General features: G+C 47.8%; 1 protein-coding gene across 2 annotated transcripts in view; it reads right to left on the bottom strand.

The window, feature by feature from the left end:
- Window positions 1-11,063: 11,063 nt before the first annotated feature.
- The window catches only part of LOC144132839 (carboxy-terminal domain RNA polymerase II polypeptide A small phosphatase 1-like), a 62,215-nt gene continuing 50,820 nt past the window's right edge, over window positions 11,064-22,458 (bottom strand). For both annotated transcript variants that reach the window (XM_077665537.1, XM_077665526.1), the window contains one exon: window positions 11,064-11,354. In XM_077665537.1, the coding sequence (XP_077521663.1) occupies window positions 11,091-11,354 (264 nt within the window). In that variant the 3' untranslated portion in view covers window positions 11,064-11,090. The remainder of the gene's footprint in view (window positions 11,355-22,458) is intronic.

Below are 22,458 nucleotides of genomic sequence, written 5' to 3'. Positions count from 1 at the left end.
TCCTCTGCAGTTCCACTGCCAAACGTTTAATTGGTTTTGTCCAGCCATGATAGTTCGTTAGAGGTGCTGCTTGAGTTTTCGGTGTTGAATCTTCTTTCGTTGTATAGCCTGTCTCGGGCTTCACTCGTTATCTTTTGTGTTTCTGAGTTTTTATGTAGCTTCGGATGTACTGTATGTCCTGATCGTGGGCTGCCTGTTTTAGCATTAGTTGCTCTATTTGTTTACTCTGTTGTTCTATCTGTTTACTCTGCTGTTCTTGTATCTGCTTAAATTGCTGCATAGCCTGAATTAGTGGTTTTAGCTGTTCTGTTAAATTCGGTTCTCTAGGTTGCTGGAGCCTATATTCTGGGGTTGGGGGTGATTTTTGGGGGCTGCTTTCTTTTAACCTCCTCACCTCCCTTCTGAGCTCTTCTATTTCTCCTAGTAGCTGTTTGTTAATCATTTCCAGTTCCCTGTCTTTTCTTTCCTGCGGAGACAGTGATTTGGGAGGACCCGCTTCCCAGCTCACCTTGGTTTCGTTGGTTTTCTTTTGCTGCGGTGCTGCGTCTTGTTTTTCCTGTTGTTTCCCTAGAGGTGGATACGAGTCGTCCCTCTTCTCTCCTCTGGGTTTGCCTTTGGTTCCTTCCTGGGGGCCCTTGCTTCTGCTTCTGCTTCTGGATTTTTCATCGAAGTTGCTGCTGTTGTGGTCTTCTCTTTCCGAGCTGAACCATTTTGGTCTTCGGTTGCGGCGCCTGCTCCTTCTCGACTGTCCCATGGTTCTTCCGTTGCTGATGTGTTGCCGTCCTCTCAGCTCCTCTTTAGTTTTCAGTCGTTTCTTGCAGTCGCTGCTGCCTGTGATGTGGGCTTCCCCGCACATCATGCACTTGATCTGGCATTCGTGTTTCGTTGCCGGGTTCTTGGTTCCACATTGCCTGCAGGTTCTTTCTTCCGGCGTGGGGCAGACGTCGGAGCGATGCCCCTGCTGGCCGCAGACGAAACAACACTGCCTGGTTGGTCTATACGGATATGTCTTATGCTCCACTGTGTCGAGTATCACCAAGTATGGTATAAAGGGTCCGTCGAAGGTGATGAGAGCTGTTCGGCTTCTTCCCAGAACTCTTGCGGCCAAGATTTTCACCCCCTTGGTCTGGACTAGGAGGTTTTCTTACAGTTCTTTCGGCGTAAGGCCTAATGGTATGCCGTGAGTTACTGCTCTTTTGACTTCCTCCGGCATTGCTACGTATGTTTGGACGTCGTAGCTTCTGTCCTCGAAGGTCAGCTGATTGATTTTCCTAATGTTGTCTGCTGTTTCTTCTTCCGCTGCGCTGGCTATAATGATATTGGATCCCGGTCTCAGCCTGGTTAGAAAGTTTCCTCTACTGATCTTCCCGCCGCTTGCCTCGTAAATGGCCTGTGCGACTTGATATGGGTATTTATCTCCCACCTTGAGTCCACCACGTGGTCTAATTATGATTTTGACTTGCTCCCGCGGGAGTGGTGGCAGCGCTTGCGTAGGTCGTCGTTGCTCTTTCGCCAGATGTTCTTGTTGCACCGCAGGCGTTGCTGCGTCGCGTCTGACGTCACCGGCAGCTGCGTTTGCTGGCGCCATCTTGCCATTGTTCTTCCCTTGTAGAGGCTCCCTTGTTTTCGAAATGGCAGCTTCCTTGGCTTCTCGCCTAGCCTGCTTCATGAATCGTTTGGATTGGACTACCTTCCAATGCTTGTCTTTCATGCTGTCGTAGGATCCGCTGATATCGGTTCCTTGCTGTACCTCCATGGTTTTGTGGGGGCCTGTGCATTCCGCCTCCGTGCGTTGCGCATCCTCTAATTCCGCATCGTTGGTGACCTCAATTTCTGATTCTTCCTCTCGATCTTGGGCTGGATCGGATATCGGGTTTCCTGCCGTGGTTTGATTTTGCGTTCGCATCTTCACCCCAGCCACCTGGGGTGTCCGCATGGCCGGTCGCCCCTGCGGACGCGGGGCTGCTAGGCCTTGTCTGTAGGCCTAGCTCCCCCGGTCACTCGGCCCGATTTCGCAGACCGGCAGAAAAGTCAAAAATTGGCTTACCGGGTTGAAAAAGGTTTCCTGGTGACCCTCTTGTCTTGTGGTTTCGATTCCGCCAAAATTATTTGGTGGCCAGGTGAACTGTCCGGTTGAGGAATTGCCTTTTCACGGAGCCCATGCACCGCACGTCCGCTGCGCGTGGCGATCGCAGCGCCCTCTCTCATGCGCTTACAACATTTTCGGCTAATTGAGCGCGAAAAAATATCAGAACAACTGATTTATCGCGGCTTTACCTTTCAAAGAATGTTGTTTGCAACGCTCAGCTCGGCGCCTTGTGACGCTTTCCACCACTGATCTCTACTAGGTGGCTGGATGCCGCATTCCCGCTTTCCGAAGTGGGCGCAAGTGAAGCCACCAGAAGTTGGATGACATGTCCCGGAAGTTCGGTGTCTGCTGTGTATTCCAATGTAAAAAGTCGAGTTTTTCGCCCTCCAGTTCTAAGTTTTTCGCGTTGTTTTCGTGTAACGTCTACTGTAATATCACAGGAAAAAGCAAGCTCAACGTAATAAATGAGAGCATTGTTCGGGGAACACTGTAATTTCAGAGGAACCGAAGTGAACAGGCATTCATGTCCCACCATGCCGCGGTAAAGGAGTACGTGCGTTAAACACTATTTTCTGATCTGGTTCTTGTCTTCCAAGAGTAATTAGGAGAAGTAGTGGAATGACGATGAGTCTAGGTCATCTTAAAACCAAATTTTCGTGTAGCAAAGAAAAGGCAATGGCGTGGAAATCCTGACACTCGAAGTTTTGGGTTGGTGGCAGACAATGTATCTTCTCATCGGTGGCAGGTTATGTTTATCGCTTTAGTGTGTGACTTACCTTCCAGACGTGCTTTTAATCTAACTCTATAGCACAGCCGTGTTCCATCTACACAGCACGAGAGAAACGACTGACGAGAAAGACTAATGCAGCAGCGCATGTGACAAGCGCTGTTAGAAGTCAACTGCGCCAAGCATAAATAATAAGAGCCCATTCAGGCATATTTTGCTACAGTACGAAACAGTACTTGATACACTCCGTCGAAAAAGCACTACCATATACCTTTTGGAGGCGCTAATGTTAACCAGCAGAACACCGACGGCACCTCACCAGATTGTGGCCTTGCCCTCGCTCCGGTCTAAACACAATCCGGCAAAATGGTCGCTGCAAACTCGGCTGCCTAATGAAGGTTTCCACTATTCTTTCTTAAATTTATCCCCCATTGATGGTATAACTTGGGTTTAGAGCGCGACAACGCGCATCACAACAAAGGGCAGCGTTGGCGACGCTAGCGAACGGGACGACACAGAGCTGAGCAGACGAGGCTCCGTATGTACTGTGTGCAGTGACGTTCTGTCGTCTGCCAGTGTTGTCCCGTAGCGATGCAATGGACCCTTATTTTTAAAACGTCTTTCACGAGGACTTTTCTGCTCTCCTCATGCAGTTGACAGCGCAACAGGTAGGCATCGTCATGAAAAAAGTTGAGAACGTCGAAAAGAGAAAATGCTAAGTGGAAAACGAAAACCAAAACTGAAAAACCATGCTGAGGTCCGATTTCGTGCATTGACAAAGGCTGACTTCCGGGACATGCCACCCAACTTCTGGTGGCTTCACTTTCGGGCGCCCTATGCGGCATCCAGCCCCCTAGTAGGGATTAGTGCTTTCCACTGCCTAAAACAAACGGCGCCACTGCCGCCCTTCAGCGAAAAAAACGCCGTTTGCGGGTTTTGGTTCGCCTATCTCTGCGTAGACAATTGCGCTTTCGCATCATGCGCGGCTCAACTAAGCAAGTACCGTTGTCAAACTTGCTACGATACAAAAGTTACCGTAATACGCAAGCTCTGTGTGCAGTTTCACCGTAAATGAGCCAGCGGTTGAGGCTGGAAATTTTTTACTCTTCATGATAAAAACGCACAATAGTGTGTGTGTGGCCGATCCCACACAGGGGGATCGGCCTAGAATTGACAACTTGCAGAACGTCAAGCGCCCTCTACAAATTTCCAACCAAAAACCCTCGTTCGCAGACGGCAATCCCGCATTCTTCTTCGAAAAAGAAGGGGGAGAGGACCCTTTATCTGCATGAGGGAAGCTGCTGAAAGGACACAATAAAGCAGAGGTGCGAACCCGAGGAGCAGGCCGAGACAGGTACTAGTCAAGGGAATGTATCATTGCAGCCTTTCAACGACTTCCCTTTGCACTGTCTCTGAAGCTGGCGGTGACCATATTGGAGCTTCAGGTTCTCGCAGATTTGGGAACAGCCCCCTTTCTCTCAACTATCTCAAAAACCCAACCAGACGGACTTCAGTCGAAGATGTTTTCATTCAAATCATTATGCGCGCCTTGACTTCGGCCAACAGACACCATGCACAGTTAATTGGCCAAACGCTTTGTCACCTGCTCCCGCGCTGTGGCCACGTACAAGACCCACCTGGATTTTACCAAGACCTGCCGAGATATGCAACTAGTTCTACAAAGCCTTCGACTCAAGTGCCTAGTCCACACTCCGGAAGGCAAGAAGATTGTATCCCAGGCTGAACGACGCCTGGTGCAAGCAAGGATGCACGAGTGCTATGACATCCCGAGGCGGAGGGAGCTGGACCTGTTCTTCTTGCGCCGACAACTTGAACATTGACTCGCGGATGTCTTCGACCCACTGAAGGCATTCGCCGAAAGTGTTTCCTCCACACAGCAGAAAAACAGAACTCATCTCATGCAGCAAAACTCTGCAAGCTGCAAAAGGAGAAAGACAAGGCAAGTAGACCACCTGAGACAACTCCAACTTTGTCACCAACCTATCATCGAGATCGCTGTCTGCAAACGAAACTTCTGCCTTGGCGAAAGGCCACGGGTTCAACACCACGTCAGCGAAGCCACCCCTCGCACAACTAGTGGCAGCTGTGGAGGGCGGTATCATGCATGTTGAATCTTCCGCCCGCGAAAACGTTCGGCTAACAGCTAACGGGGTTCTGTTCAAGATTCCCGGCCGCCAGCCGCAGAACCTCTCGAGAGGAGAAATGTCAGTTCTCAGTCTTCGCAACGACCAAAACATCGTCATCCTCCTGGCAGACAAAGGGTGTGCTACGGTGGTGCTCAACCAACAGGATTACGAAGAAAAAGTCAAAACACTCCTTGACGGCGCAGCTTACGAGAAATTAATGATCCAACCTCGCAACTTAATTCAGACCACAATGAACAAACTTTTAGCATTCACTAGGAGTCATAACACCTCTACTTACGCTTGATCTGCTGGAACGGCTCAGCCCGGCTTTTTACGGACTGCCAAAAATTCATAAACCTGGCGTTCCGCTGCGCGCCATCGTCGACTTCGCCACCTCACTGCTTAAGGCACTCTCGGCCTACCTCCACAAAGTCCTATCGCCCCTGACAGGCAACTCATCAACGCACATGCGCAACTCCAGCCACTTCATCGAACGTCTTTCCCACGTACAACTGGAAGCGGACGAGTGCATGGTTTCATTCGACGTGGTCTCGCTCTTTACCAGCGTTCCTGTGCCCTTTGCCGTTTCCGCAGCGAAGCAAGCCCTCGAATCGGACGCTGACCTGGGTACCAGGACGAGCCTGAACCCAGAACTCTGCCGGCTTTTAGACTTTTGCCTAAGCAACACAGCTTTTTCATTCAAAGGAGAATTTTATAAGCAGACCAGCGGCACTGCCATGGCGCCGCGATCTCAGTGACTGCTGCCAACCTAACGATGGAGGCCATCGAAGAGGAAGCACTGATGTCGTTCAAAGAGAAACCCAAAGTTTTCATTTGTTACATCGACGACTGTTTCTGCATTCTAAAGACACAACAGGTCGAACATTTCCTCGCACACCTCAACTCAGTCGAGCTTTCTATTCAGTTCGCAATGGAACGAGAAGTGAACAACACATTGCCATTCCTGGACGCCTTGATAAGAAGGAAAGGGGCAGATCTAAAGTTCGGTGTCTATAGGAAGCCAACCCATATGGCCGTTACCTAAATTTTAATTCCAACCACCCTACAAGCCACAAGGGATCCGTCGTCTCCTGTCTCCTGAGAACAGCAAAGTCAATCTGCTCTACCGAAGGTAAGCGGAGAAAAAAGCAGAAGCCACCGTTCTCATCGACCTACAGAAGAATGGCTACACACGTGGCTTTATTCAACGCGTTGGTCTCCGTCAAGCTCGGAGGATAGGGGGACCAGCCAACAATGAAACAACGAAACGCGCGCGTTGTGCTTCCATACGTGAGGGGAACAAGCGAGGCACTCGCACGCATTCTCGGAAAACGTGGAATCTGCGTTGCTCACAAACCTGTTTCGACAATAAGCCGCTTCTTACCACGACCGAAAGACTGCGAACCCAAAGAAAAACAACCGGGTGCCGTCTACAAAATCTCATGCTCAGAGTGCCCCTCTTCATACATCGGCAAAACAAAAAACCTTCACCAAAGAATAAGGCAACACAAAAATGACATCCGGCTAATGAATTCAGAATCCAACACCCTCGCCAAACACTGCGAATGCGTCGACCACCGGATAGCCTTCGAGGAGGTGAGCGTTTTGGCCGTGGATCCAAACCTGTTCATGAGGCGACATGTGGAGTCATGGCACATCCGGCTCAAAAAAAAGGCAGCGATGAATAGGACTCCAGGAACGCTCCCCTCCGCGTACGTTAGTGGACAGCGCCACGTGCTAACAAAGGGACAGCGAAGGCAGCAACCCGTTGCTGCTGCTGACACTTTAGTCACCCCTGAAGAAGGGACCGAGTTGATCCTGAAACTTTGGGTAAAGTTAAAAACATGGTTGGCGTCAGTTTTCTCTCAACTATCTCACAAACCCAACCAGACGGACTTCCGTTGAAGATATTTCCGTTCAAGCCCCCCTCACCTTTTCGAAAAAGAGTACAATGGGGTGGGGGGCGACTTACTCATCTGCCTTTGCGCTCTTTCTGTTAAGAGAGCAGGAAGTGAAAACTCGGTCTGTGAACGAGGGTTTTTGGTAAGAGAATTAATTTCTGACAATCAATTTCCTGCAATTTTGCAAGTTGTCCATTGGGGTGCACCGAGTTTTTCCGATGAATTTTTTCATGGACAAAAATAAAACGAAGGCTGGGGAAGATAGAAGTAAACAGAAACACCGAAATAAAGCGGGAAATAACACACGCAGGAGATGAACACTGAGGGATTTGTAGCCAAGTGATTTCTCTCGCTCCTGCATCACCCACTTCCACCTTCACGTCGCTGCCAGGTGTTTCAGCGAAGGTGAACAAAATTTCTTTAAAATAGGCTTCTTCAGGTATGAAGGCAGCTTCTGCGGCACAATAATACCTGCGTTGCCGGACATCAGCAAAAATGTCAATCTTAACTAGCTAGCCGCTTAACTAATTCCTGATAATACACTATACAGTTAGGCTGCAGGTTACACACAGATACTTGTAGTCGGTTATTAGTAATAGCCATATCAGTTTTTAGAATTTTGAAAACGCGATTACCCTCGCCTCTGTGGCTCGACAAAATTTGTCTTCACCGTGGGAAAATACAAGCGCTTTCGAAAGCATGTAGGCACAGCAACACCTGCAGTGCACGTAACTAGTCAAAAAAGTCAAACTTTGTCGATCCACAGCGACGAGGGTAAACCCGCACGCGGGTTCTTTCCACGACCCCAGTACTTTTTACATTTTTACTATTTATTTTTACTTTTACTTTCCATGTCCAGGTGCTATGTCCATGGCTCTTGACATCTAGGTGCTATGTCGATGTCCGTGACTGTTGTGCCGTCGAAGTGCAATCAACTAATTACAATTCATCAACTAAATGTTTCACGCAGCAAGATCTCATCCCGACTATCTAACAATCAAATTTTTGCACATTTATGTCACAGAACGAAGTAATCGTGCGGAGAAAGTTTTGCTGACAGGAAACACGGGACACATACGCGGGGCTATTGTGATGTCCAAGTGTAATCTTCGCATTAATTAAAATTCATCAACCAAATTTTTCCCACAACAAGAGCTCATCACACACTATCTAACCCAATCCAATTTCTCCACATACACCTTTATAGGACACAAACATGCAGATAAGCTATGTCGACGTCCATGGCTATTGTGACGTCGAAGTGTAATTTTCGCGTTTAATTGAACTAATTACACCACATCTACCAAATTTTTCCACAGCAATATGACTCATCACACACAGCAACACTACCAAACTTTTGCACATTTATCTTCTCAGAACTGCGTAATCGTGTGGAGAAAGTTTAGCTGACACGAAACTCGGGACATAGCCATCTAATGCTTTCGCATTAAAAAGAAAGCGTGGGCAGGCTGCACACGGGAATAATGTTCAGCGGCGAGTGCGAGTATGAACGGAGCAGAGACTGTGCGCGGTCGCAAGTTCAGATGGTTGAGCTCGAGCGGTCACCCGAGGGTTCCTCGCATTTCCGGGCAGTCGTGTGCCGCTGGCCCATTCATAACGGCTTGCGAGCCATAAGTGTGCCGTGACGCTGCGGCGAACCGCACCTCATGTATATTTTTGTCACTCGGAAATGTAACAAGAAAATATACCACTGTTGTTGAACACCTGCATCGTCTTGTCAAACTCCTATTGGAAGCCGCTCTCATCCGCGATCGGACCAACAAAGAAGACTACTGATCGTCAGTGGAACATTACTAAAACCACGTAAAATATGTTCTCTGTTCTCTGCACCTTGGCCCAGCGTGTGGTTACCACTGTCGACTAGCAGCGCAATCAATTTTATTATGCAACAGTAAAGAATTGGTGTATGAAAAACGAAGTAAACCGTGGCGCGCGGCTGCGTGCAGAGCAGGCGGACAGCGATACATCCGCCCACCTCCCCTAGCAGGCCAGATTTCGAACCAGTACGCGCTTGCAGCAGGTGCGAACACCCCCCGTAGTTATCCGGCCGCCAACCGCTATGAACGTAACTGAAGGAAGAATTGGTGCTAGAGTCTGTAAATCATAGCCGCTGGGAGGCATAGGAAGTTTCACCACCAGGTATAACAGTCAAAAACCCTAAACACAAATGCCTTCATTATGCCGCTTAAATAAAAGAAAACCTAATATAAGCTAATGGAATAACTTTGGTTCAGGGTGAAAAATGATTTATATAGAAAAAATGACACTCTTGAAACTACTGCCTCCGGGCAGTATTGTCTTTTAATGATTCCAGTTAACCCAAGAAGAACATGGCTGCGAATGCCTCTTGAAAAAAGCCCCCTCCCCTCTTCCCTCCCAGCCAATGTTGGCACGATTATTCCCACAGATAGTCAGACAGCAGTCAACGCAGCGCAGCCAGGCTTCCAAGTGCCGTGTAGTTTCCGACAGTTGCTTGTGCGCCACCCCTACATATGCGAAAGACGTCGGCAGTGTCCTCAGGTACCTACGCATCGACACTGTGACCGAAAGATAAGGCACGCTGTGAGCAAAGTGAAAACAGGTACGGCGAGGGCCCACTCACACTATACGCAGACTGCAATATGGATTTAGAAGTTTGTGCCAGCACGTCAACGGCGCTGACATTCAGTAAAGCTTTTTTGAGAGTAGAACTGAATGGGTGATGGACTCGTGCTTTGCGGCTTTGATAGCGCGGCTGATTTGGAACTTGAAGGCATAACCCAGGGGGCCCAGTCGGTTTGCTATCATCAATAATTTTTGATAGTTGACCTGGAAAATGTACAAGCATAAGCAAGACCGGTCAAATACATTCGAAGTATCCTGATGAGCTCACAGCCAGCCTGTCCTGCATGTCTTTTAGTTTCTGCGCTTTGCTTTGGGTTCGGCTGTTACAGCCCACTACACAACAGTACAGCATCACGCCAGCTCCGTTTGTACACACTACGCGAACATGTAAACTTTGCTGTGTCACACGTGAGGTAGCTGCATCGACTGCCGTCTACGACGGCAGGCAGGCGGACTACCCAGGAGGCACAGCATTGCCGGCGTTCTTACAAGCTCCCTATACGAAATGACATCAGAGAGGGCTATCGAAGGGCCACAACTGAATTCCTGGCAAGCACAACACGACAGCTTGCAAAACGAATGGTATGCAGTAGCCCTGGACAGCAAAGCAGGCAAAGTAATTTTGCCCAAATGTGACACAGCCTGCTTAGTGCTTGTGCAAGAGTTCACAGAGCAACACAGCCCTGCGATAGGCTCATAAAAGTCGTATGATAATCAGCGCAGTAATTACAACAGCAATGTTTTCGTATCACCTCAACAACAACTTATTTGTGCCTTTAGCTTTGGCAGTAAAAATTCTGCATGAAAATTTGACATGTTTTAAATCAGTCACAGCAGAGGTAATTATATCCGAAGGCATTCCGTTTTCACAAGAGTGCCCGACAGCTTGATGTTTCAGAAACATTCAGGAAATTTCTCGAACGCTGCTCTGCATGTCTACACACGGCCTGAATTTTATTGCTGTTCATGTTCCATCTCCACAGAAGCACGAGCGCACAACCGAATGTGCAAAAAAAAAAGAGCCGAGAGCGCGCACGGGCAAGAATGCACCTACGCGGGCCGACTCCAAGGTTTGTTTCGGTATACTTTAACCGATATGACCACAGTAGACAAAATTGTGCAGGGCCACCACAAATACTCAGCCACGAAAGAGATTTAAAATGGTAGGAGCATTCCTGGCTGATGCGTTCGTGGCCAACCATCGAGGCACAACGTGGCGCGTGCATTGTCTGACCGAAACGCTAGATGCTTTTGCTGTGTGCTGAAAATCGGCCACGAGCAGGCAGACAATGCAGAGTCATGTGGCAGTGAAGCAGACAAGGGCAGGTGTGCAAGCTGAAATAGTCCTCTTTAATCTATGATACAGATGAGATTATGGAACACTGTTATTATACAAACTCCCCGGTGCCGCACCGGGGAAGAAACAAGGCACAAAGGAGCAGCCGGCCTCCCCCCCTCCCACTTTAAGTAGGCTGCCCGAAAGCTCCCGGGCGGCAAGAGTCTTTCGACTAGCACGGGACCCGTAAGCGCTTTGTACTGCCGGCGGAGGAGGGGGGGCTATTCCACTGCTGCACAAGACAGGGAGCATCACGCGTGCATGTTTAATGGCGGGCCACTGCCCCGCCATGGGGTCCTTTGTCTGGCGAAATGCTAGGAGCCACCACAGCATGCAGCGCTGCACCGTTCATGAGCAGCGGTGCCGGGAAGGCTGGTGAGCCGCCGCCGCCGCCGCCACCGCCTGCAGCATTGTTGGAGTTTCGCAGCACCGTGTACACATCTTCGACACGGCTCAGTTTGTCGAAGAACGGCATCAGGTCCCGCAGCTCTGTGTCCGACATGTCGTCGAACCAGGACCCCACAGGCACCTGCCAAGAGCCGCAAGAAGTCATCAAAAACGCCACAAAACCAGCAAAAAACACGAAATGCTAGTGTGCACCAACAGCCTTCCCTGGTCTGCTTTGGTGTTTTTTTTTGTTAGGAATGGAAATGGCGCAGCAATTCTCACTTCTCGGTGGACACCTTAACCACTTCCTAAGAAAAGGGAAAAACGTGGGAGTGAAAAGAGGTGCCGTGGTGGAGGGCTCCGGAATAATTTTTACCACCTGAGGATATTTAATGTGCACTGACATTGCACGGCACACGGGTGCCTTTTGAGTTTCGCCTCGATGGAAACACAGCCGCCACAGTCGGGTTCGAACCTGCATACTCCAGACTCATTGCTTGCAGACTCTGTCCACTTGCAAGAGGGATTGCAGCTAGCAAAGGTGATTCAAGACGTGATGTTGCATCTCCGTTGCGGTTCACAATGAGGCCAAGTGCAGTGCTTGCCATAGTGCATTTTAAACAGTTTATAGCCATATCACTTTGCCATGACTGCTTCGTTTACATGTTGTGCAGTTAATAACAGCCACTGCAGCCTAAGTAAAATTTCAGTCAAGATGGCCTTAATACTTTAAAGGCCCATTGGAGCGGTATTATGTGAGCGATGGGTTGCCCAAAAAGTTGCTTTTTCAGCTGATTGTGTGAGAGTTTGATGGCCAGAGGGAAGTGTGACGTCGACTGGCGCAAACGATTCCAGCCTGTACCAATACCAAGCACGAAACAAGACCACTTACCTAATAACTTAAGCTTCAATAATTCTCCTCTGTTCAAAGCCACTTGCCTGTAGTCTTTGACAACTCCATCAACAATTTCCTGGTTAGCTTGAGCTCACCCAACTGCTTACACCGTTGCATGCACCAACAGACTTTGTGAAATGTGAAATAAGGAATGCCTATCATATTTACACGCATAATTTGCACATCCCCAATTTATTACCCGGGTCTATGAAAAACATTTAATCGCATATTTTACACTCGCTGCTATGCCAGACCACCAGCATGCACGCGGTTGCACGCTTGGTAGTCTTGGGAAGACCGGCGCGGCCGTGTTTTCGTGTGCGGCTACAAAAATGAGAGGCGAGGGGACGCCACCACTCCACTTGAGGGAAGATGCCACTGCCAAAGCCAGGCCAAAGCGAAGTCATACCTTCGGAATAAAAGTGCTTTGTTTTGATTGTTAATTAGTTTGTAAACTGGTTCCGGCAAAAAAAAAATCAAATTGTGCGCCGTTTACTCCACTCACTAGCCCTGGCAGTCGCTTTCCCAATGAACAGCTGTGAGAGAAAACTTCCGGTAGCCTCCAGCCCGCTAGGGAACCTTAAACTATTGAATCGTTTACTCTTCAGTTTACCGCTCGTCAGGCGGCCCGGGCCGCACGCGAGGGTGCCATTTTATCGCCTTTTATCGCCATTTGCCTCTGCCTGCTGGCTTTGCAATTTTAAAGTTGTGCGTTTGTTGCTCTGAGCTGCTCACGCACAGTCATGCCATCCCGTGGGAAACTACAAAATGTAGGGCAAGGTGGCAGAGAGGGGGTTATGTAGACTTACATTTGGAGTCAAATTTTTTTGGTCCGCGAGGTAGAGGGGGGGGGGGGGGGGGGGGTCGACGTATAGGCAGCAATATGCAATTATGTTCTTTGTAGGGTTTTTTTAGGACATGCTGGCGAAATCTCGGCGAAATTTTCGCACACCCTTTCTGAAGCCCTATTTTAAAGGAAAAATGGAAAATGGGCGCAAATAAGCATTTTGTTTGAAGTGTTTATGCAAGCAGCAGACAATCGCAGCATGGCACCCATGCAGCCACACTTAAATCACTGCACATCCACAATTCTTTTGCATATTGTAGGATGCTAACTAATGGTGTCGGTTGATGCTGAGCGGGGTATTACAGCCGGTCCCATTGAACATTTTGTGCAAATATATAGCACTAAAGTTCGTATTTGTTCGTTCACAAGAATATTCTACATGCTGAAGGTGTGCCACGGCCCTGCAAGTGGCGCTTCACGTAAAAGGTGATCACTTGACCGTGGAGACGGTCGGATGTGTTGGCTTGGAGAGTTACAGGAAGCGCTGGCACTGTGAACCCGCATGACGAGGTGAACATGGGGTATGCATGAGGGTAGTCTTCTTTCCATGCGGGAAAGGCAGCATTCGGTGCTTAGCTTGTCGTGCGATGAAGCCAAACTAAATGACCGAAGCCTAGCGGCGCCCCTCACCTGGATTTCTTCGTTCGCTAGGCTGCCAAAGGACTTAAACTCCACCTTAATTTTAATCGTTGATTGTTCTATTTATGGCACGCTGGTATCACTATTCGACCTCTTATGATTGGCAGTGGCTAGTTATTCGTGAGGGTAGCCTTCTCTCCATGCGGGAAAGGCAGCAATCGGTGCATAGCTGTCGTGCGATGAAGCCAATCTAAATGGCCGAAGCCTAGCAGCGCCCCTCACCTGATTTCTTTGTTCACTAGGCTGCCAAAGGACTTAAACTGCACCTTAATTTTAATTGGAGATTGTTCTATTTATAGCACGCTGGTATTACTATTCGACCTCATATGATTGGCAGCGGCTAGTTATGCGTGAGGGTAGCCTTCTCTCCATGCGGGAAAGGCAGCATTCGGTGCATAGCTTGTCGTGCGATGAAGCCAATCTAAATGGCCGAAGCCTAGCAGCGCCCCTCACCTGGATTTCTTCGTTCACTAGGCTGCCAAAGGACTTAAACTGCACCTTAATTTTAATTGGAGATTGTTCTATTTATAGCACGCTGGTATTACTATTCGACCTCATATGATTGGCAGCGGCTAGTTATGCGTGAGGGTAGCCTTCTCTCCATGCGGGAAAGGCAGCATTCGGTGCATAGCTTGTCGTGCGATGAAGCCAATCTAAATGGCCGAAGCCTAGCAGCGCCCCTCACCTGGATTTCTTCGTTCACTAGGCTGCCAAAGGACTTAAACTGCACCTTAATTTTAATTGGAGATTGTTCTATTTATAGCACGCTGGTATCACTATTCGACCTCATATGATTGTCAGCGGCTAGTTATGCGTGAGGGTAGCCTTCTCCAAGCGGGAAAGGCAGCCTTCGGTGCATAGCTTGTCGTGCGATGAAGCCAACCTAAATGGCCGAAGCCTAGCAGCGCCCCTCACCTGGATTTCTTCGTTCACTAGGCTGCCAAAGGACTTAAAGTGCACCTTAATTTTAATTGAAGATTGTTCTATTTATAGCACGCTGGTATCATGATTCGACGTCTTATGATTGGCAGTGGCTAGTTTGAAAGCACTGTCCCCTGTGGATTTGATGCAAAGCAGGCTAGGCCTAGAGACTCCTAGCGAGCAGTGCACTGTCAGCACACCGGTGGGCGGCACATCACTGTAAGAAAGGTGTCACTAGCGTGGGTGCACAGTATTCTTGATTCTAGGTTATATATAAGCATACATATTGCCGTCCCCTTTGAGTTCGATATACCTGGGATCGACTTTATATGCATGCAATATAAGCAGAATCCAGCAAAAAGCAACTGAACCTTGAAGAGGTCATGACATCATTTTTAGACCGTAGAAGCTGTTTATTCATTTTGTTCACTATGCATCTCGGAACAACTGGAGCAAAATATGATCTCATTTGATGCAGCGAGTAATTCCTAATTGAATTTTTAAAGGTTCTCCTGAACCGTGTGGCAGTCGAGAAACACTGGCGCGCTCGCGGCCCACGATGACATACAGACGGTACAGTTAACAAGAAGTGTTGGGTAGTGGAAAAAGTGGCGGCCCCTCACGAGGTGTGTGCACAAACTCATCAGATGGCGCACGTGGTCAATTCCCGAGAACTGGCTGACCCGGGCAGCAGGCAAGGCGCGGCGAGCGCCTCGCCATGTTTTTAGTGCGAAAGCGCTACTTAGTGATCACTAGCAAAGCTGGAAAACCCGAAATATGTGCAAAGCTTCAACCTTTGACGGAGCCCAAGCACCAGAGGCCTTGCGCAGCTGCTCCGTCAATGCGGGGAATTGGCATCCCCCCTCCCCCCCAACCCCCGCGCATCGCAGCCGATAGTGGCTGCAAGTGTTTTCGTGCGTCCTACTCAGTTTAACTCTTTCTTTACCGCACCATAGGCAATGGGCCATATATAGCCCACAGTTTGAACCTGCCCCCCAAAATTCAAGACTGCGCTCCTTGACAAGCTGCACCATCTAGTTTGCTTCTATAACACCATCTTTTATTTCAGATTTTTTTCCTTTCCTAAGGCGAGGAGACGAGGTTAAAAAAAGAAACCAGATTTAAGGTGGGTTCACACTGGAGTCGCAGAGGTCGTGCGACAGGTTTAAATCAATTTGCTGAGCTCCCTCCCCGCTTTACTACGGAAACCATAACTAACTGCACGAAATCGGTCCTGGTGTGCACGGTCCAGTGAATCTGCCTTTAGTCTGCGGTATCAAGGTGCGGTGTAATGGTTTCGTGGCGCATTCCTGCAAGACCAAAGGCTACATTGAGCACACTGAGAATGGGGAGCGCTAGATTCAAGACCAGAGAACAACACCACATAGGAACACCACGAGACACGAGCGTTTTTGCGCTCGTGTCTCGTGGTGTTCTTAAGTGGTGTTGTCCCCTTGTCTTGATTGTAGCGCTCCCCAGTCTCAGTATGCACGACCAACTAGCCCCCTACAAAGCTTTACACTGAGCACCCTTGTGGGTTCTTATGGTGTCTTTTTTTTAATGGGAGAGCATTAGTTGGCTCCTTGCAGGAAAACCCCCTCCTGGAGCAACAGGCCACAAGGAAGGAGTAGATGCAGAAATCCAGAAAGGAAGTTGACTTCGCCCCTCCTCCTCCTCCTTGGAGTGCTATACAATACAGAGTGCCCTCCAGATTGGGGGGGGGGGGGGGGCAGAAGCATGGCCTGCCAAGGATTTCACCTGCCCTGGAGCAATAGACACCACAAGAGAGGGGTAGATGGAGAAATCCAGTGGACTTTCTGGTGAATGGGAACAGGTTTGGAAGGCTACTCCTCCTTTTTGCTGTGCTATACACAGTGTTGGCAGTAACGCGTTGCAAGTAATGGCGCTACCGGTAATGGGTTACTTTTTTGGTAACTTAGTAACGTACTCGTTACCATTTTCGGAACTGTAACAGGTAACGTCCTTACATTAACATTTTTACTAGTTACTTTTCGTTCAAGTTGTGACCTACTCCGCCCCCTTATTTAGAAAAAAAAAGCGCAGAGCAACTAAAGTGATGATGTAAGTAAACAAAATGAACAGGTGCTCTCGACGACCCTTGTTGCAGCTCGCAGGCATGCAAGAAAACACCTGCCCTTGACAACGCACCCAACTAAAAGAAAAAGACAAAAAAGCCATAAAACACGGAATACGTGCACAAACACGCATTCACACACTCGCCTTCACCTACCTCCCCTTCCCAAACCACTCAAACACACAACTCTCTAAAGAGTGGAAGAATGTACAGCACTTTGGAACATCACATTTTTCATAATTACCTTAAATTTATTGAGTTCAGCGATGTTTTCTTCATGAAGTTAGAATTCATGATGAAATGTCATTTTCTGTTTAATATCAAATTCAGAAAATGGCTTCACCATGTGCCACAGAGTCAGAAGCCATCGCATCTAACTCTACCGGCAACTTTAGGCCACTATAACATTGCTTAGCTCCGGCACATTTGTGCAAAGTATTCTCGTTAAATCAGGATTTCGCGTAAAATTTTGTTTGGGGCACAAGTTTCATGTGAAATGTGAGCTTTATAAAATTGTTATCTCATGTTCTTAATTCGAGGACTAATTAAAATGAATGGCTATGAGGTAACTGCACAGTAAGGTGCGCTACTTTTTTTCGGTAACGATAACGCATTACCTTTTTTTTGTACGCAACAGAGGTTAGTAATGCATTCCTTTTTTTCTGTAACATTTGCAACACTGGCTATACAATACCAAACCTACTGCCTTCAAGATTGGGGGGGGGGGGAAGAAAGTCAACTTTTGCAGTGAATGGAAACAGGTCTGGAGGCACCTCTCCTCCTCCCAGCAGTGGCTATACAATACCGTATAAGCTGGATAAGAAAACAAACTACCCTCAAAATGGGGGTGGCTGGACCAACACCCTCTAGAGGAGTTAAGGGCTTCTGGCTGTCCCCCCCCCTCCCCCGAGCTGTCAGTCAAAAAGAGGCCTGCACAGAAGTTCCCTGCATTGTAAATGAGGCAAGGAATACAATGCAGAGTCTAGGCCTATATGCATAACAATTGCTGCGTGACCATTTGTCGGACTAATTAAAAATCGCAGCTCAAAAATCATGTTTTCAAGTTTCCCCGGGATGAAGAATAGAAGGCCTGGATTAGGGCAATACCACGAGCGAATTTCGTTGTGCCACCGCCCAGTGTCTTCAAATAAAGTCACTTCTGAAAGATAGGGTAGACTTAGCGCTGCATTTTATAAGAGTGTCTTTAAACCAGGAACCTTGTTACAATTTTAAGCGGTGAATGTAACATTTCAAGAGATAGCTCCCTTGCCAAGTTACAGCTGCTGTTTAAACGAAATTGAACATCCCTCTAGGTTTAACTTCACTTTATTGAGATCGACATCGTGCGAGCGGCCTCCTACATCGCCGAGCTTACAGAGAGCACCACCACTGCACCACTTTCGCACAGGCGCAATCCCAACAAAGTTTCCAGGATGCCCGTCTGGTCTTTCTCAGCCATGCACCTCAAGGGATGTCCCCGACTCAAAGTGAGCGCCTCTCGAGTCTGCTGATTTGAAGAAAGCACTTGAAGAGTCTGCCGAAGTATTCCGTAAAAAGCAGGAAGCGGATAAATTTTTAAACCTAAGACTTACCGGAATATGTAGCCAGCAAGAAGTCCACATTCTAGCATATTATGTAAGCAATTGAACGCCTCATTTACTGCACACATTGAAGACCAAGCTTCATGCATCAAATATCCAGTTGCAGTAAAAGCTGACTTTATTATGACAGTTTACTTTGTAAAGGCGCCGGTAACGAAAATGGAAATCAATTCCTCCACTCCATCTATAGGAAAACAGCAAGAAATTGGTGGCAGAGCTACTTGAGACCATTGAGAAGAGCTGCGCCGACCTCAGTCGAAGTTCTAAATCTACAAATGAAAACATCTGCTAGCTATGTTGTAATTACGTGGACAGCGGAAATGTATATATTTGTCTTGAGAGCAAAACTATAATAAATACACAGATGGTGGAACGAGTGAAACTGATGCAAGACAAGAACAAGGAGGCACACACATAACACCGCCGTGTGCCTCCTTTGTCCTGCGTCAGTTTCACTGGTTCCACCATCTGTGCATAATGAACCAACTAACCCAGCAGTTTACTGAACTATAATAAATACATGTGTCCCAAATATAACTGTACATACGAAGCTCTGAAGCAAATCGAGTGTGTTTCATTTCGGATTAAAGGTGCGCTCCATAAAACTGTCCATACAAAACTAAGGAAGGTAAAGATTTAGAACATAGGTAAATTTATTTATGTAATGTATAAAGAAACATTTAATGAGAAACACAAGAACGCGCAATGCGACAAAGCTGCTGACATTGGTACCTATATACAACCTTTGCAAAGCTCGTTAATGGCTACTGCCTCTAAATAAATGTCCCATTAAGTGCCTGCTTTTTATCCTAGCATTTAGCTGAAGAAACAGTGTGGATTGACCAATAGAAGCTTATTGCTAATAGGTGATCCCAGCGGAGATTCCTCCAACTCCGCCGTTGGAGGAATCCGCCGTTGCAGCGGCATTACTTGGCGAGATTAAAATTCTAGCTAGAAGCAAAGATAGATTAGCTCGGGAACTGGCAGAAGCCTTTTTTATCATAGAGAGAGGTGGCATGTGCGTCAGCACCACTTCTATCTCCCTACGAGAAAGTGAGCATAGATTGCTAAACAATATGCAATAATGAGTAGGTTTGGTTTGAGTGCTTTTTTGTTATTTATTTTCTTTTCCTTTTTTACCATGTAAGAAGTGTGCATGCGTTCACATTCTTCGGGCTATATATATGCAACATGTGGCTTTCAACAAACATAGTTTGAGTCAGCACCCGTCCTGTCTGGTCTTTCTGTGTGGTTTGTGTAAAAATTAGCGCTGTTTTTACTTTTGTTACTCATGAGCTCCCACGGAGATAGAGCATCTTAATCGGCAGCATTTGCCAAAAGAGACCAGTCTAGTCTGCACTGAAGACTGCAGCAGGCGAAAACTTTGCAGCGATTTTCGGCTACTTCTCTGAAACCCACTGCTGAATCTCCTGGCTACTGACAGCCCCACTTTCGCCTGAAATTGCTTTTCGCCCAATGCTGTGGCGGTTTTTAAACCATTGCAGCCACCCAGTGCTACTGTAAAAGTTTTCTTCACCAAGAGCCGTGGCAAACCAATTGGCATTCTCCATTCACATGGGGCCATCCACAGGGATATTTTTCGCTTGGACTTCCGAGAAACCACGCATACAGCGCCTTCTGAACATTGTCAAAAGCAGCAGGGTGCACACGACGTGCTCCCGAGCGACTTTGCTCACCTGCTTTAAGCGTGATGTCCTGCTTGTTTTTTAACAGCCTACTTAGAGTGCTCCGCGGAATGCCTATTGCGTGTGCCGCGGAGGACTTCTTTTCACCATTCTTGACGTGCCAGATCACCTCAAGCTTTCTTGCAAACTCCAGATTCTTTCTCTTTTTTACGTCCGTGGGTGCCATAGCTCATTAGATGACAGCAGTCACGCACGCTACAATCGGAGCGTTGAAACAGACATGCACAAGAAAAATGCGACAGCCTCGCACTGGCCGATGGAGTCCACTGACGTCGGTCGAGTCGGGGAGTCAGCAGAGTCAACGAAGGAATGACAAAGGCACAAAGGGAAATGAAGGAGAGAGAGGAAGAAAACTCAGCGGAAATAAGCCGTTGGTGCTAGTTGTGCCAGTCATAGGGCACCGCGGGCGCAACCACCATCTGGCTCTTTCCAGTTCTCGTTTCCCTCACCAGTGAGGAGGCACTGCCATCACTTATGACCAGTTTTCTCTCTTTCCCGAGGAATAATGGCTTGCAAACGTCTCCGCTCGTCCTCCGTGCCGCGCATTGAGCAACCGGAGATGCGAGTGTCTTTGGGGAGAGCGCACCTTGCAGGGGCCCGGCGCGGCGTTCGAAATATCGAACGGCCGGCGAAACTGGAGTTCGATATACTACGCAACTGTCCTACACTTTTACATAGTATTTTCAAGAGGATAATCTTTGTGTTCGATACAGACAATAATTCGAAATATGTTGGTTTGATATATCCGGATTCGACTGTAGGCAGAATTCAAGCTGACTGAAAAATATTTATTTCCAGGTATCTACCACGCAGTACCCCTTCTATGCAGCGTCCTGGTGCTCTTCCATGATGCGTGAATGGCCTTCATCACGCTTCCTCAAGTTCACCTTTGCAACTTCAAATTTGCAATAGCTGTTCCACGCGCGTAGCGCAAGACAGTGGGAAACTTAACGAGCACTAAGGGACCTGCCACATTTGATTCGTGAAATTAGGTGCCCGTGAAATATTCATAAAATGCTATTTTATCCATATTCAAGCTATGATAAGCTGCAGAAAATAAATTTACAGTTTTTTGTACTTATATCAGTCATGACAATGTATCTAGAGTAACTACCACAGCATACAAACAACCACAGCCACCACACCTGCATCATCCCTTCTGAAACTTGGAATTGCGGCCCGGCGCACAACTGTTCGTTTCTTTGGCATAAATGACAGCCATCTTGAATGTAGCCGTGAACGAGCACTGAGCACTTACCAGCCTCAGAGCACAAATGACGACTGACGAAGCACTACATTATAAACTGGAAAAACTTGGCCAGCAATCAAGTCAAATGCATCAAACAGAGCCAAAGAGAAACCATGCGTAAGCGCAAAGGCTCTTCCATCAGCTACAGACACTCCCCGGAAGCACTGCTGTACCGAGTGGCGGCGCCGCCGTGATTGTAACGGTGGCCCTTCCATCAACTGTTGTTGACACTCCCATAAACGCAGAGTGCGCACTTAAAATAAAAAAAATCCTTCTGAACAAGCACGCAGAACAGCTGAATGCTACTGGACAGAGCCGTAGAGCAAACATAAAAGTGAACCACGCTGTAGCATCCCTGACATCGTCTGTCTCACCTTTATTTATGGTACTATGCTTTGGCTTCGATTGTATGTTGACGCCTCCATTTCAAATTTTCAAAATAAAAAAAATAAAAGGTCAACTCAAAATTGTGTAAATATCGTATGTTTCTCATTTGGTTAGTATTCGGTTAGAGAAATTGACACTTGAGAATTTCTGAATATTCAGTAGCAATCGATTACCGCGTCAACTTTGATAAATCTGTCTGTGGCATAACCACAATATTGGGGCAAATTATCCCAAATTCGAGTTCAGGAAAACAGTACAGAGGCATCTGCTCCAATTTCTTTGTTGTTGTTTATTGTGTGGACTGATCACATTGGGATGCTTCTAGGCTTGGAACTTGTGTGAAATTCTGCAAGTGGGCTTTTCCACATGTCACACACGACGAGGAGGATGGCCGACCACCGGCATCACACAATCACAATGCGAAAGCAGTGCGTGGTTTTCTTGGGCCCTTCCATAATGTGCTACATGCTTAATGCTCACACCCATCGTACTCATCCTCTTGCCTACACAACTCTTGTAGCGTGAGCTCCACCACCTCGTTTTAGGCAACTACGATATGCAGAATAGCCCACTAGAAGAATTTCGCACTGGGCTCCCTACGGGAACCAGAGTAGAGATGTCACGAAAGACCGCCTCCTGCAAGGTGCACTGAAAAATGTGTGCACCTGTGACGTGCACACAACGGCAGGCATGACAACAATAGGAGGGCACATGTCGCTACGCCAAAAAATCAACTGGCCACATAGTTTCGCCTAGAGAAACATTGGCTATCGGTCGTGCATTCGCTAGCCGTCCAATCTAGCTGTGTGCTGCTTTAAAATGCCAACTGGCGTATCAGTGGTCATTTATTTTCTTCTAGAGCGCAGCTCTTATGCACCCGATCCTGGGTTGAGCCGCATAACCGAG

Source organism: Amblyomma americanum, chromosome 1 (genome assembly GCF_052857255.1).
Source record: "Amblyomma americanum isolate KBUSLIRL-KWMA chromosome 1, ASM5285725v1, whole genome shotgun sequence".
NCBI classification, from domain to species: domain Eukaryota; kingdom Metazoa; phylum Arthropoda; class Arachnida; order Ixodida; family Ixodidae; genus Amblyomma; species Amblyomma americanum.
Note: the sequence above shows the minus strand (reverse complement) of the source record. Positions and strands in the feature narration are given on the sequence as shown.